A 14,819-nucleotide genomic window follows, 5' to 3' on the forward strand; every position below is an offset into this window, starting at 1 on the left:
TTATGTCCTTGTTTGATGATCTGCATCTCCTCAATTAGCTTTGCCATTCTGTGTACCTTGCGATTCACATCTTCTATATTTAGCCTTCTACAACATTATTTTCGGCTTTGTGTTTTTTCAATGACGTGCATGATGTGGTCTCCTTCACCCACTTTGATCTGCAAGATTCGTATATCCTAGATCTTTGTTGTTTCCTTGATCTCAAGCCATAATATTTTGCCATCATTCCTCAAGCTTCGTAGTCCCCATTAAATAATGGACCAACCACCAATAGCCTCACCGACAAACCACACCGACCTATGCATGCATGCCACTTCACCTTCATGTGGCACCTTTGTCGGTATCCACCTTGGCTCACTATGTCGGTTTGACTTGGTCACCAACTAGTAGCACACAACCAGGTTCATCTACCGGTTCACAAACCTTGTTGGTTATACCCGAACCAGTATTTCTTCAACCTTTCACTTTGCTTCTCTTTTGGGGGAACACCTAAACCGGTCAGCACAATTGCCAACCTACTTCATGCACATCTTCAACTAATGGGAGCCTTTCACTTTTGCACCTTGTCATCTTTACTGGTAACCACCTTGATGACACCATATCATCAACCTCCAATAAACTCCATCTTGAATCCGGTTGCACTCCCTGTCTGCAACTACTCAACCTTGCCTTCGCCATCATTTAAGTGGTTCTCCTATCAACTAGTTTGTCAAAGTGACTAACATATCCTTCCTTCTTTGTACTGATAATGCATCATGTGTGCCCTTGCAAACCAGGCTCAACTAGTGTGAGCCTTCAATCACCTACCTTCTACTCTTTTGTCTTATCTCAAAGGACTATGATGGATTCCATGGATAATAGGAGATAAGCTCCGCTTACCATCAGGAGTGGATCCTTGTCATCTACATTCGACATTGCACCAATATGGATTCCCTGTTTGAGCTGGCATATCTTCAAATAGGAACATATAATCTGATTGGGCATACTCTCTAAGAGTCTTCTCATGAATTGGTGACAACATATTTATCTGATGGGAGTCCTAATGTTTTACATCCAATCATCCAAAATCCAACATTATATCGGCTGACACATCTACAATAGCTTACCTTTCTTGCTCATGGGACGGTTGGCAACAATGCACTGCCAACATATCACTTACTGGTTGTTATCCAATACCGGTCTCCAATACATGTCTCTAACACAAGTCAACACTAACTTGTGTACTGGTGAATCCAATGGTGTATCGGTGACCTGCCATTCTAGTTGACATCAATGACACCATTTATGGTATGTATCAATGACAACCTTTCTCATCAATCTCCCATATCAGTTTACATCCTATAACGGTTGACATCAATGACAATACAATGCCAACACCATTCCCTAGTTAAACCTTCCACCTATATGAAGAAAAAAGGCAAGAATGGTTAAAATCCCTCTATGTCTACTGAAGAAACAAACCTTCTTAAAGTCACCCCAAGAAAAATGAAATATCCTATTGCCGAAATTGGTAACCCTAAAGATAAGAAATTAGACCCCAAATCATCCAAACCCAAAAATATTGTAATTGATATTGAAGACTTTGATTTGGGAAAAAGAAAGGAGTACAACATGAAGGGGACTGCTAAATAGGATACTAACCCAAGGGGTGCAATTCAACTAGATTGAAAGAGAAGTATAGTAAGGGTAAAGAGAAATAGAAGGAAGAAAAAGAGACAGAATCACCTTCTGAAGATGAGTATCTATTAGAGGAAGAAAATAATTCTAATGACTTTGAGTATGAAGGTTATAGCAAGTAGGAATCCACAACTAAGAATGGTGGTGGAGACAATGTTACTAAAGAGGAGGAAGAAATTGAGGAGGTTTAGATTGAACAAGTTGTTGTGTTCTTTGATGTGAAAGGACATGATGCTAGTAAAGAGGAAATACAGGATATTGAAAATGAAGGAAACAGGGATGGTGAGCTAGTTACAAAGCTCAAAGTCTAGTTGATGGACATGTAGGTTAGATTAAAAGATGTGGAATCCACGGCTAAGGAGTATAGAGTGTCTAAAACTCAACTCAAAAAGGATATAAACTCTCTCATTGTTATCACCGATAGTATCATGAGGAAGTCGATGATGGGCATTGTTTTAGGACAATCCAAGTTAAAGAAACAACTGAGAAATAATGCAGGGGATTGAAATGACAAAGACGATGACTCCTATGACCAAATATCTCCTCAAGGAAACTAGAAAAAAACTTTTAGAAGTTGTTGAAGACTTGGGGGTTCATCTCTTGTCCCAAGAATTAATCCATTTTGATGTTGTTCCTCTTTTTGTTAATTGTTTAGTGTTGGCCTCTAGGCCTTTTAAGTAATAGCTTCTTAGATGCTAGTAGTAGTTTGTTAATGGTCTCTATTTCTATTAAAAAATATTGTCTATTCCTAAGACTCTCAAGCCTAAGTGTCAAATTTTGTTAATAGTTAGATGGTATTATGTTAATATGGTTCTTGACATTGCAGGTTATTATTGGTTAGTCAATGCTGATTTTTTCGCTGATTGAGGGTCTTACATGTGCTTTGACTATTCTATAGTTTTTGGCTATTTCTGGGCTGATTGATGTTTTTGTTGGTTAATGTTTTTAATTGCTGATTTTTTGGGGGGATTAGGACACTCTCCCTACTTAACTGTTAGAAACATCATCTTAACTAAAAAACATTAATTATAATTAAAAAGATGTAAAAATAATAGATTTTAATATTATGTCAATGTAAATGTTCTTAGATCATTTCAAAACTAATTTTGATAATAGAATATATTAAATATTATAATTACAAGGTTAGTCAATGAAAGATACCCAAGTCATTAAACAAACAATTACAACTAAATAAAAGAAATGAGGTCATAGTCCCTTCGCATGAACTCCCACAAATAATTGTTTAATTATTTATAAATATGACTAAACAGTTATGAGAATTTAAATTTGTTTCAAGGTAAGCATCATTGACATTCAATTTATTTTGTTATTACTTATTCTATCCTCTTCTTTGATATAATATATTTTCTGATGTAAAATGATATATAAATATTATTAATAGGATTCACATTTTTAGCACTATGAAAGTAATAGATATGTTAATATGTTTGGCAAGGGAATGGTTTAGAATTTAATTAGGCATGATGTGAGTGAGAGCTACAACAATGCTTAAATTACCCAGGAAACAAACAATCAAATAGGACATAGACTAAAACCAACTCCCAAAAAAATTTAAACTGTTAACCCTCAAAAAACTCAAAAAACATTTAGAGCAGGTCCTCTCTATGCAACACAGTTTATAAAATCTTTCAAAAGTGATGACAAATAGAATGAAGCCTATCATGGATAGCATTATATCATAAGAACATATTAGTTTTGTTCCAGGCTATTGAATTCTTGATGGGGTCATTGTGGCACAAGAAGCAATCCATACTCTTCAAAGAATGAATAGACCAGGTATGATAATTAATTTTGACATTTCAAAAGCTTATGATAATGTAGATTGGCGATTCCTTTGTAAAATTATGCAAGCCTTTGTCTTTACCAAACAGTGGATCAACTCGGTCTATGAATGCATTTCTACACCAAAATTTTCAATTCTGATAAATGGAAAGCCAATAGGCTTCTTTTCTTCCTTTGTGGGCATTCTGCAAGGAGATCCTATATATCCATTCCTCTACATCATAATGGGGGAAGCTTTAGGGAGGGCAATTAAAACAAGAAAAACCAATAACCTACTAGAGGGAATCAAAGTAACCACAAATTTTGTGGTCACACATCAACAATTTGCAGATGACAATCTCCTCTTGGGTGTAACAAAAGTCAAGAAAGCAACTCATCTAAACCTGCTATTAGAATCCTTGGGAAGGCCTCAGGACAAATAGGAAACAAAGAAAAATCCAAAGTTTTCTTTTTTTCCACTCCAAAACTCTTACAGAGTAAGATTCTAAGAATCCTCAAATGCAGAGCAGGAAATCTTCCATGTACTCATCTGGGTATTACAATAGATCAAGGACTAAGGAATAGAAAATTCTGGGATAATCTAAAGATAAAGATGGAGCAGAACTCAAACTCCTAGAAGGGGAAGTGGCTATCATGGGCTGGAAGGCTAGTAATGATTCAAGCAGTGATTTCGGCCCTACCTATCTACTTATTATCCATCTTATCTCTAACCGCTAGTGCAAATTCCTTCATAATCAAGAAGATGAGAAACTTTTTTTGGCAAAACATTGAGGAAAAGAACATAATTGCCTTAATTGCTTGGGATAAAATAATCAAAACCAAGACAATGAGGGTTTAGGTATCAAAGATCTAAAACTGTAAAACAAAGCCCTAGGCACAAAACTAGCCTAGAAGTTTATAAAAAACCCTAATACAACATGGGTCAGGATGTTGGAAACCAAATATTTACCAAATCAGGATCCTCTTAATCTGCTAAGAACAAACAATCACCTCAAGGGATCTAAAACTTGGAACCTCATTATCTCTTGGAGAAAACTGATTTTAGAGTCCATCTCTTGGGATATCCATGATGGAACTTCTAGCCTTTCCTGGGATGACTCATGGGGAGGATATCCCTCCATTGCAAATTCTCTCAACATTCCAATAATAGAGCACTACTTTAAACAACAATGGGGAGTCTGAGCTAGTGACTACATTGCAGTGAAAGCACTTTGAATATTCAAAGCTAGAGGTGGAAACCTATGGTAGGATTGCCTATCCTAGGGGAAGAATTAGAACAACTCTTAGACCAGTTAAAAGCAAGAAATATCAACCCTACAAGAGGGAAAGATAATCTAATTTGGGCACCCTCCAAAACAGGACAGTATCATTCTAAAGATGGCTACAGAGTCCTAGTCAGTGCTTCAAACAAAGAAAAACATGAAATTCCAATTAAGTTGTTCTGGAGCAGTAAGATTATTCCAAAATTAGGGATTTTTGTGTGGTTAGCCTTTAAAAAAAAAAATTAAGCATAGAAAAGTTCACCAAAATGGGGTATGAAGGACCATCTAGGTGCATTATGTGTAAAGCTTAGACAGAGATAGTGGATCACCTCCTCTTGAATTGCTCCTTTGCTTCAAAATCCTGGCGATGGCTCTATGCTAAATTGGGGTGGATCACAGCTCTGCCTAATGACATAATTTCTCTTTTTCAATGTTGGCCTCTCCCATTGAAGGAAAGCACTTTGAGCCAAATTATGGAAGTGTCTCCATGATGCCTTGTCTGGGAAATTTGGAAAGAAAGGAATCGTAGGCTCTTTCAAAACAAAGGCAGAAGGTTTGAATCAATCCTAAACTCAATAGAAATGACAATTGTGGATACAATAAACTGCAAAATAGCTTTCTCAATGGAATCAACAAAAATTTTCTTTTCTTGGTATGAAAGCATAAAGAAAAAATGGCAGGGAATTAAGATTCCTCCCACTTTTGGGAAAAAATCCAAGTCTAGAAAGGAAGTTGTCTAGACCCCTCCAAAGCTCGGCTAGTTAAAATTAAATTTTGATGGTGCTTCTAAAGGCAACCCAGATCCTTCAGGCATAGGATATGCAATTAGAGATCACTCAGGATCAATCATAGGGAAAATGGCAAAGCCAATGCCACCGGACACTAACAATATAGCAAAATTTAAAGCCTTACAGCTAGGACTGATGGATTGCATTAAGCATGGATTAAGAAACATCACAGTGGAAGGAGACTCGGAGATAGCAATCAATGCAATCAAAAGGCAAAATACCCCAAATTGGTGGCTATAGGTATTTCTAGACAGTATATCAAAAAACTTGGCAAAATTGGAGCAATATGAAGCAAAACATATCTTTAGAGAAGCAAATGCAGTAGCAGATGCCGTCTCAAAAACAACAGCATAGGGCACTTTTATTCATTGATGGGATCAGGAATTCAGGTAGCAAGGCTAATTAGGACAGGTTAAAACTGCAGAAAGGTGTCCCTTGGGTTTGATGAGCACAAGGTAGGGCCATAATAGCAAGCGAGTAGTTCCTGTAGATGCTTCTTTCCTTAATTAATGTTAAGGTTCAACTATGGCGCTCAACTTGGGGAATGACTATTTTTTTTTTGAAGTCAAATCTTAACCTTCTTTCAGCAATAAAGAGGGCCCGATTACAGTGACGTCATTCTATTGCTCTTTTAAAACAAGCCTTACCTTTTTCACTTCCCAAAAACCAGCATGTGATAGCCGTCATTTCTAGTTAAAGGAATTCATTGTCAACAAGGTAGACATCATTTCAAAGTTAGGGAGATTTGGCACGTTCTGGGACAAATATCCTTTGCCACCTTTGCAGGCAAATTTCATGCAAGCAACTCCTCATTAATAGGCATTAAAGAGAGTGCCCACTAGGTTCTACTTCGCGTACACTGCAAGCCTTTAATATTTCCTAATCTGCCAAAAACCTCATTGAAGATTAACCTAATTCAATTCCTTTCTCCTGACCGAAGCCTCTGGAATCATCAGTCATGTCTGGTAAGGAACCGTATGGGTTTATCATGAGCATCTATCCAAGGCCTATCTTATGCTTCGAAGCAGACACTTCTATTTCTCTCTCAGCCTCGACGCGTCACGTATTGTTTAGAATGAATAACAGATTTAAGATTGAAGCGACTATTACTTCACTCAGAGCCAACTGTCATCTTGGCGGTTAAAATGATCCTGGGTAGCAGGCATTTGAACAAGGAGGAATATCCACGCGACAATACAAACATATCATCCAGGTTTATCGCTTTTGTGTTGGATTTGAAATTGGCCAAAGAAGTTGTTTGGAGCCTTACAAAGAAGTTATTCCCAGATGAAATCCTGCAAGAATTCCAAGAAATTCTCAACAAGGTGCTTCATGACTCAAGAGGCCCTCAGCCAAGTGACAAAATTGTGTTCAACGTTCTTGGGCACCTAATTAAGTATTATCCTTTTCTACTAGACCTGAAAGGCAAGGACCTAGACAAACACAAAGCATTTGCTGGGATGGGGCTTAGATACCTCATGTGACGTTTCATGGGTGAGAATCCAGAAGATCTGGGTAGGGAGGAGGAATTCCTCTTATTTGCAAGGTTAAACAAAATCCTACCACCAAATGTCGAAGAAGAGGAACCTTAGGCTGAACAAGGTAGGAGAGGAGGTTTCAGAAGAGTGGGTCGTGGGTCTGGTCGCGGCCGAGGCCAGCCTCCATGCAGAGGCTGAGGAAGAGGTAGAACTCCGACTCCTCATGCCGAGCCTCTTGAGGAAAATTGAAAGATAGTTTTTATTATTATAGTTCCGTTTGTTGACATTTCGATGCCTATAGCTGGCTACTGGTTTTTTGTTAATGATTTTGGCTATAAGATATGTCAGATAATCTCTGCTAAACATGTTGTTAAAAATCCTCTACTAAAACTCATATTTTAAAGTTAATTTTGATCTTCGATGCCATAAACTATGATAGTTTTTTGGAATGAATGAAGATAATGTATAGGGTATTTTGCTTTGCTTTGAAATTTTATTCTCAAAAGTGCAGAGAATGGTTTCATTCGCATACATTAGGTTTATGATTCTTCCTCACTCATGTATGTATACACTGTAATTATCCAAAATAAATATATGAATTCGGCTCTGCCTTTACTGATATTTGTCAAAACTTATTCAAGTAAAGGTAAATTACACCAACCAGGCTCATCCCAGGATATGATATTATAGGGTTTGCACAAAAGGCTCTATTAGTTAAAACAAGGCTGTAAAAATGAATGGAATCTCAAAAACCATTGTTTTTCTTGCAGTTTTAGTTTCAGATTTGTTCTCCACGTCATCTTGGGCTGAGACAACCAAACTCCTTGATTGCTCTACTTCATCTGCTGTCAATTGTTTTTCTTTCATTTATCTTCATAATGTTACTGAAACCATCAATTCTGTTGCATCCAGGCTCAAAATTTCTGCCCATGATATCATGCCCTTTAATGTTGCTGATTATTTGGCCAAAATTCCTTGCTCTTGCTCCAATTTTTTGGGTAATCGCGGATTCTCTTACAGGATGAGCTATACAGTGCAATCTTCTGATGTAGACTTACAAGAGATTTCTGATAAATACTTTGTCCGTACTGCGTGCACAGGTAATCAATCCAGATTATTAAACGTGGGTGATAAAGTAGAGTTAGCTCTGGGTTGTGGATGTCCTATTCCTGGATGGGAATCTATTGTTGCTTATTTAGTTCTCCATGGTGATTTGCTTTTTCCAATAACTTCTAAATTTCGCTCCAACCTGGATGCGATAGTGAAGCTCAACAACATACCAGATATGGATGTGATAGTGAGTGGCTGGGTATACTTTATCCCTTATCAAGAGGGTACGTTTATCTCTTGTTTGTTTGTATAACAATACGTATTATTTGACTTAGTTTTAATTTCTTTTCTGAATTCTATAAAAGAAATACTAGTAACAGAGGAGGAGCTGATCATCGAATGGTTTGAGATAGGAATTTTCGACATATCAACCACTTGTTAACAACTTATTAGCTATTTTTTGGTTTCAATTTCATAATTTAGATTTCGTAAGTGGAAAAAAAAAATAAATAGTCAAAGTACCCTGATACTAATCTAAAATATAAAAACAAATATCAGAAACATTATTATTAGAGCCAAAACTTTTGTTTTCCGAACAATTGGTTTAATACAGATTTTTCATAAAAAAGTTATAGTTGTAACATTTTTCCATTTAATCCAATTTTTCTGGCATCATCAATCTTACGACCATTATTTCCCACTTTATTCTTTTTGGGACCAATTTAATTTGACAATATTTTATGTTTGCAGAAAAGGGGCACCATCATAGAGGAATAGTAATGGAAGTTTCTGTCTCCCTTGGTGAGATTCTAAATGTCAGTTTAATTTTGTAAATCTGTGATAACGGGCGATTTCGTCCCCTTAGATATAGTTCATTATGCAATTAAAATAGATATTTGTCACTAAACTCTCAAGATTCTATCTCTGTACACTTTGTGACCAAGAACATTAGTTAATATATAATTCAATTTGTGTTTGGTATTATTTTTTACAGCTGGGACAATCGTACTGCTACTCTTGTTGATAATTGCTTTTTACTATGCCTGCCGCAAAAGAGGTTCCTCTTTAACTCAGACTTCAGCATATATAAACGATGGGCAATCTCAGTATTTGGGAGAAGAGACAAAACAGGAACACCAGTTGGAGGAAGGTCTATCTGCCTCGCCAAATCTTACATATGAAGAGATAATTCAAATGAAAGGTTATTGTGAGCAGTCATACAAAATTGGGCAAGGAAGCTTTGGAAAAGTGTACAGGGGCAATCTGAAAGACAAAGATGTGGCTATAAAGAAAATAGGACAAACAAGCAAAGATAGCAAAAGATTAGTTGAGAAAGAAGTGAGACTTCTCCATGGGAAGGAGCATAAAAATCTAGTTAATCTAATCGCATTGTGTACTGAAGAAAACAAATTTTATTTGGTGTATGAATATGTTAATGGTTGCACTCTGGATGAATACTTAGAGAGAAAATTCTTCAATTCCTTCTCTGAGTTGAAAGCAATGTCTGAAGGTAATGGCTAGTAAAGCTGAGGGAATAGAGTTCTTACATTTCAACAAAATCATACATGTTGATATAAAACCTGAGAACATAATGTTAGACATTAGGACTAATGAGGTAAAAGTTATAGATTTTGGGTTTTCAGGGCATGTGGACTGGGAAGGCACCCACAAATCCACTGAGAGAATAACAGGTACTAGAGGATATTGGTCTCCAGAATATTGCTTCAACCACAATCTCTCCTACAAGAATGATATTTACAGTTTTGGTATTGTGGTGTTGGAGGTTATAACAGGGCAGAGGCATGTTGATAATGCACGAGGCTCCAACCAGTTCCATATTCCAGAGTACTTACGCTACATGATTGCCAACAATCGTTTTGAACAAGCTTTGGATGAAAGGCTCAAAGGGGATTGCAGGAGTGAGTCTGATTTGACGAATGCTTTGGCTGTAGCACAGTTAGCCCTCAAATGTGCAGACAAGGACAAGGAGGAGAGGCCTGATATGGATTGTGTGATGAGAGAACTCTGCTTTATGAGAAGTCAAAATACTGAAAAAGGGTATCCTGAGACAGTCCATTGATCCATGGCAATTTTGAGGCACCACCACCTGGCTTCTAGGAAGTAGTTGAATTGAAACGTACAACAATGTATTTATATTAGATAATATACCTCCAGTCAAATTCTCCCTGGGTCTCTTTTAATTATAGATTGTGTAATTTATATTTTATTCAACTACAGCATTTTGCTACTTCTCACCTATGCATCATATAGTTTTATCAATGTATAAAGATTAGCCGTTTAGTTTTGGTCTACTTAGCTTGAACTAATGTTACTGTAGTTCTGCAAGACAAATTAATTGAAGATTTTATTTATTCTTTTGAGTGGTAAGAATATTGATATTTTTATTTATGGAAATTTTTTTGATATATTGTCAAGGTTTTATCATGTAAATTTGTGTCTTGTTAAATGTAATTCAAGTTATTATGATTTATCTTATTTTTTTTCTACATACAATATGTTTGTGTTCCAAATTTGTATCATATTATGGGCTAATATTTTCTCAATATCATCTATGTAATCTCCCTTATTTGTGAACTCATATTCTCTCAACATCATCTACATAGTTTCCCCCATCTATCAATACCTAGTTTAGTCAACATATTACTCCTCTCCACTTTAATTTTTGTAAGAAATGGCATATGTGGATCAATAACTAAAGCATCTTGAATCAGCTTTGAAGAACTTAACACACTCCCTAAGTATGGTCACTAAGATAAATACCCACTCTCTTCTACCATCCTAGACTAGGTTTCTCTTGTAGGCCTTCAAACAATATGTTTAAGGTAATGATACTTATCTATCAAGAGATATGCTACATCCTAACTCAAGTTCATACCTGTAAATCTTTTTGACATCTAGATGGATTTATTCTCTACAATGTAGATATAATTAAACTCAATTTGTGCCTCTACTCTTTGGCTCATTTGGTTTACCTTTGTAAAAATTAGTAGTATTTAGAAATACTTTAAGTGGGTTGTTGGTACGTTTTGAGAGGACTTAATATAATTCATCAAGCAATAAAAAAGATAATTTTTTTACACAATTGTAGTAATAGTGTGTTGTCATTGATGTCAAACCTATGTTTGTATGTTGTTCCTAATGAAGAGCTATGTTGAAGAGTTACAAAGCTATTTTGTATCTTAGTTTCTAAAGTTCATAGTTGAATGCCAAAATGTGCTCTTCTAAAGTTCATGTTTGGATTTCAAATATGATTTAATTAATGTGTTGTTCTAAAGTTAATGGTTGGATGTCAAATGTGCCTTGATTAACATGATGAAAAAATAGAAAGGAACATTAGGAATTAGTACCATTTGTTCCCTCTTTGCACCTTATCCTCTCAAATTCCTGTTTGCAAGTAGTTTGAAGATGTTTATGGCCAAGGATGGAAAGGCATCACACAGTCTTGAAGAATACATTAAATTTCTCTATATTCAAAGACAAAAGATTGAGAGCTTGTGAGTAAGATAGAACAAGATGTGAAGTATTCATGTACCTCTCTTAAGATCACAAAAGTTAAGGGACACATTTTGAGGGCTTTTAGAGTAAAGTTGGTACTATTGCTTGGCAGGATCGATCTAAAGGATGCTTCATAATTCTTTATACTTCAATATCTATCCTTGCAGATTGGGGGACTTGTTCATATTCTCCGTATACTATCTCATCACAAATTTTAGGTTTTTAGATGTACCACATGCATGGATTTAAATGATCTATCTCAAGACTATGTTTGACTGTGCTATTGAGTTGAGTATCTATTTTCTTGCACAAAGTCAAATTTGTATGATAATGTAAAGGAGGGTGTTTGGAAACATTTTTTTATTTTCATACAATAATTGTTTGTGATCTACATAATGGTTCCTATTCTTTTCGATATTGTTTGTGGTCTAAAAAAAATGTATGGAAGGACAAATGTTTGTTGGGCTGACTTGGAACTTTTGTTCCAATACTTTGATATATGCACCAGCATGGAGATGAGTGATATGGTAATTTTGGTCGTGTTTACTATTGGTTTTGATCATAGTTGTTTTCCTTTCTCCACAAATGATTTTGGAGTAGACCTTTTGATGATGCATGCTTCATATATATACATGTGTCATCTTGGCTGACTAGAGAAAACTTGATTATGCTTGTAGAATATATAAATGGAATATCAAATGATTGTCAATTGTGTGGTGTGGGAAAGAAATGCTCATTGTATACCAAAGGTAGTGAGTTGAAGGTAACTACATTTGAATGCTCACCTAGAAGTGTGGTAGATGCATTGACCAAAAGTAGCTAATATTGTGAAGTAGAATTGTTCTGGTGGAATTTTATCAACTATTCTTGTTATTTTGCATTTATAGCCTCCTTTTGTAAGTGTTGTAATTTTCAGGGACTAGTGAACATTCTTTGATTGTAGCCATAAAATTGTATCTAATGGAGTTGCAACTTCTTTTGGGTTGTAGCACATAAAACATAATTGTAATTAAGGCTAGATTTGGATTGTAAATTTGGTTTCTCATGGTGTATACTTATCTCTTTCCATTTTTTAATTGCCATTGATTTGTTTTGAGTAGACTTTGGACTAATAGTGGTGCTGAAGGCTTTCATTTTAATTGAATACTAATTTTAGCTTGGTTAAGATTTTGATGATTGTGAGTGAAATTCTCTTAAGATAATTAAACATATCTAGATTTTTTTAGGTATTTCAATTAAAATGCTGCTATAATGATACTTTCGTATATGCAAGTAACATTGTAATAATAATGTTATAAGATAGAATGATAAATCAAAACATGTGAAACCTTTTAAATACAAAGAAATAACAACAAATTATACTGATGTAATTTAAAACCAAATTTAATAAAACTTCTAGGAAAATTAAAATAAAAATTTTAAAATTATATACATAATTTTTTTTTTTTTTTGATAAAAGTGGATAGAACCACTGAACTATATTAAATTTTAAAAGCTTTTTTAATAGTGTCTGGTTCAAAAAGCACTGAAGGGAAAGAACTAGTAAGAAAACCCTTCAGTATTGCTTAAGTAACACAAGCCTATTCTACCCAATGCCAAATGCCCATTGGCATAGTACATCAAAAACCCATCCCAATTACATAAGCCGCATTAGATATAAAGGAAGCCACCAATAGAAGCATATAGAAGGAAGATTAAAGTATGATCACTGAAGGATGCATATCCATTGCTGCCAAAAAACACCAGTCTGAACCACCCCTGTCTATGAAACACAATTCTCCAAACTAGTGGTTAGAATGATACCACATAGTAGAAATGAAACCATAATTAGAGACGCTGTCAAAATAAACATTGTGATCAAGCATAGCAGAACCCACACCAAAGAAAAGCCACACCAAATAAGGAGGTTGATGAACACTACAACTATGCCCTTCTTTACTTCAAATATTCCAAAACCAAGGAAGGGATCTCATCCACACTTACCTCCCGCATATTAGCTTCACTGTCAATGGCTAAGTTAGCCAAGAAATCTGCAATCTTATTCACTTCCCTATAATAATGGGAAATAAAAAAGGAATCAAAAAAATCTAATTTTTGCAAAATATGATCAAGTAGATATTGTAATTGCCAACAATTCGACTTCTTTTTCATGACACTTTGAATAATAACCATAGAATCACCCTCAATTATCAAGTCCTTAATTCCCAAAGATATAGCCATATCCAAACCAAAGGACAAAGCAAAGAATTTTGCACAATTGTTAGACTTGAAACCAATCGTATGACAATGAGCCTGAACAAATCTTACCTTATGATCATAAATTACCATACCTGCCCCTGCCAGGCCAGGGTTCCCATGAGAAGCACCATCAAAATTCAATTTAAAGTGCCCTTGCGGAGGAGGTTTCTAGCAAGCAAAATTTCTCTTACTTATAGCATTAGTCTTATTTAAAATAGATCCATGAGAAGGTAAGACTGATAACATTCTCCAAACTCGAGTTACCCTACCATCCCAATGAGAAAAAGAGGTAAGGGTTTCCAAATTCTTACAGATAAAAGACAAAGCAACTTCAAAGATGGAAGATTCAATCCTCAATAAAACCTCAGCCAAGGAAGAACTTGTTTGTTTAAAAATTCTATTGTTACGCTCTAACCAAATATTCCAAATCACAATAGATGGAGAAATAATCCAAAGACATGCATAGAAAGATGAGGCAAACAAGAGAGGCCAGGCTCTAAAGTGGGAAAGGAGATCCTTACCAATAACAAAGGATAGATTAAGCTTTTCAAACAACCACTGCCAGCAAGCATAGGCAAAATCACAGTGAAGAAACAAGTGTTTAGAGGATTCTAAATTTTTATTACAAAAGACAAAAGAAAATACTGCTGTAATACCCAACCTGTCCAACCTCATTCTTGTAAAGACCCTGTCCTGCACTGCTAACCAAGCAAAAGCACCAGCCTTTGGTAGGCAAGCCATATGCCAAAACAGCTTGTATGGCCAAGTAGATAAATCTTTAGCAACCAAGAGAGAATTATAGCCATCCTTAATAAATATTTAAAAAAACATATCCTATATGCTCAAGTTTCATTTTTAATTTATATTTTTCCAAAAGTTAACATTGCCCATTAAGACTCAGCTATGATGGAGCTAAATTAAGGTTGAGAACGTGAAGGTTCTATGAAAACTACAAATCTAATATTTTAAACATAGAATAATATTGAATATAATAATTGTAATAATAT

General features: G+C 35.4%; 1 protein-coding gene across 1 annotated transcript; it reads left to right on the forward strand.

Moving 5' to 3' along the window:
• The first annotated feature begins 7,741 nt into the window (after positions 1-7,741).
• On the forward strand, positions 7,742-10,138 carry LOC131055397 (probable LRR receptor-like serine/threonine-protein kinase At1g51880). Its single transcript, XM_057989853.1, has 4 exons — positions 7,742-8,342; positions 8,809-8,859; positions 9,053-9,568; positions 9,702-10,138. The coding sequence occupies exons 1-4, from the start codon at positions 7,742-7,744 to the stop codon at positions 10,136-10,138; spliced, it is 1,605 nt and encodes a 534-aa protein (XP_057845836.1).
• Positions 10,139-14,819: the final 4,681 nt, after the last annotated feature.

This window comes from Cryptomeria japonica, chromosome 8 (assembly GCF_030272615.1).
Source record: "Cryptomeria japonica chromosome 8, Sugi_1.0, whole genome shotgun sequence".
NCBI classification, from domain to species: Eukaryota; Viridiplantae; Streptophyta; class Pinopsida; order Cupressales; family Cupressaceae; genus Cryptomeria; species Cryptomeria japonica.

What these genes read in the sequence shown, in the direction of transcription:
- LOC131055397 (XM_057989853.1), top strand. Translation starts at nt 7,742, where the DNA reads ATGAATGGAATCTCAAAAACCATTGTTTTTCTTGCAGTTTTAGTTTCA. An exon ending in CTTTATCCCTTATCAAGAGG is followed by an intron (nt 8,343 to 8,808) that starts GTACGTTTATCT and finishes TTATGTTTGCAG; the next exon opens with AAAAGGGGCACCATCATAGA. An exon ending in GGAAGTTTCTGTCTCCCTTG is followed by an intron (nt 8,860 to 9,052) that starts GTGAGATTCTAA and finishes TATTTTTTACAG; the next exon opens with CTGGGACAATCGTACTGCTA.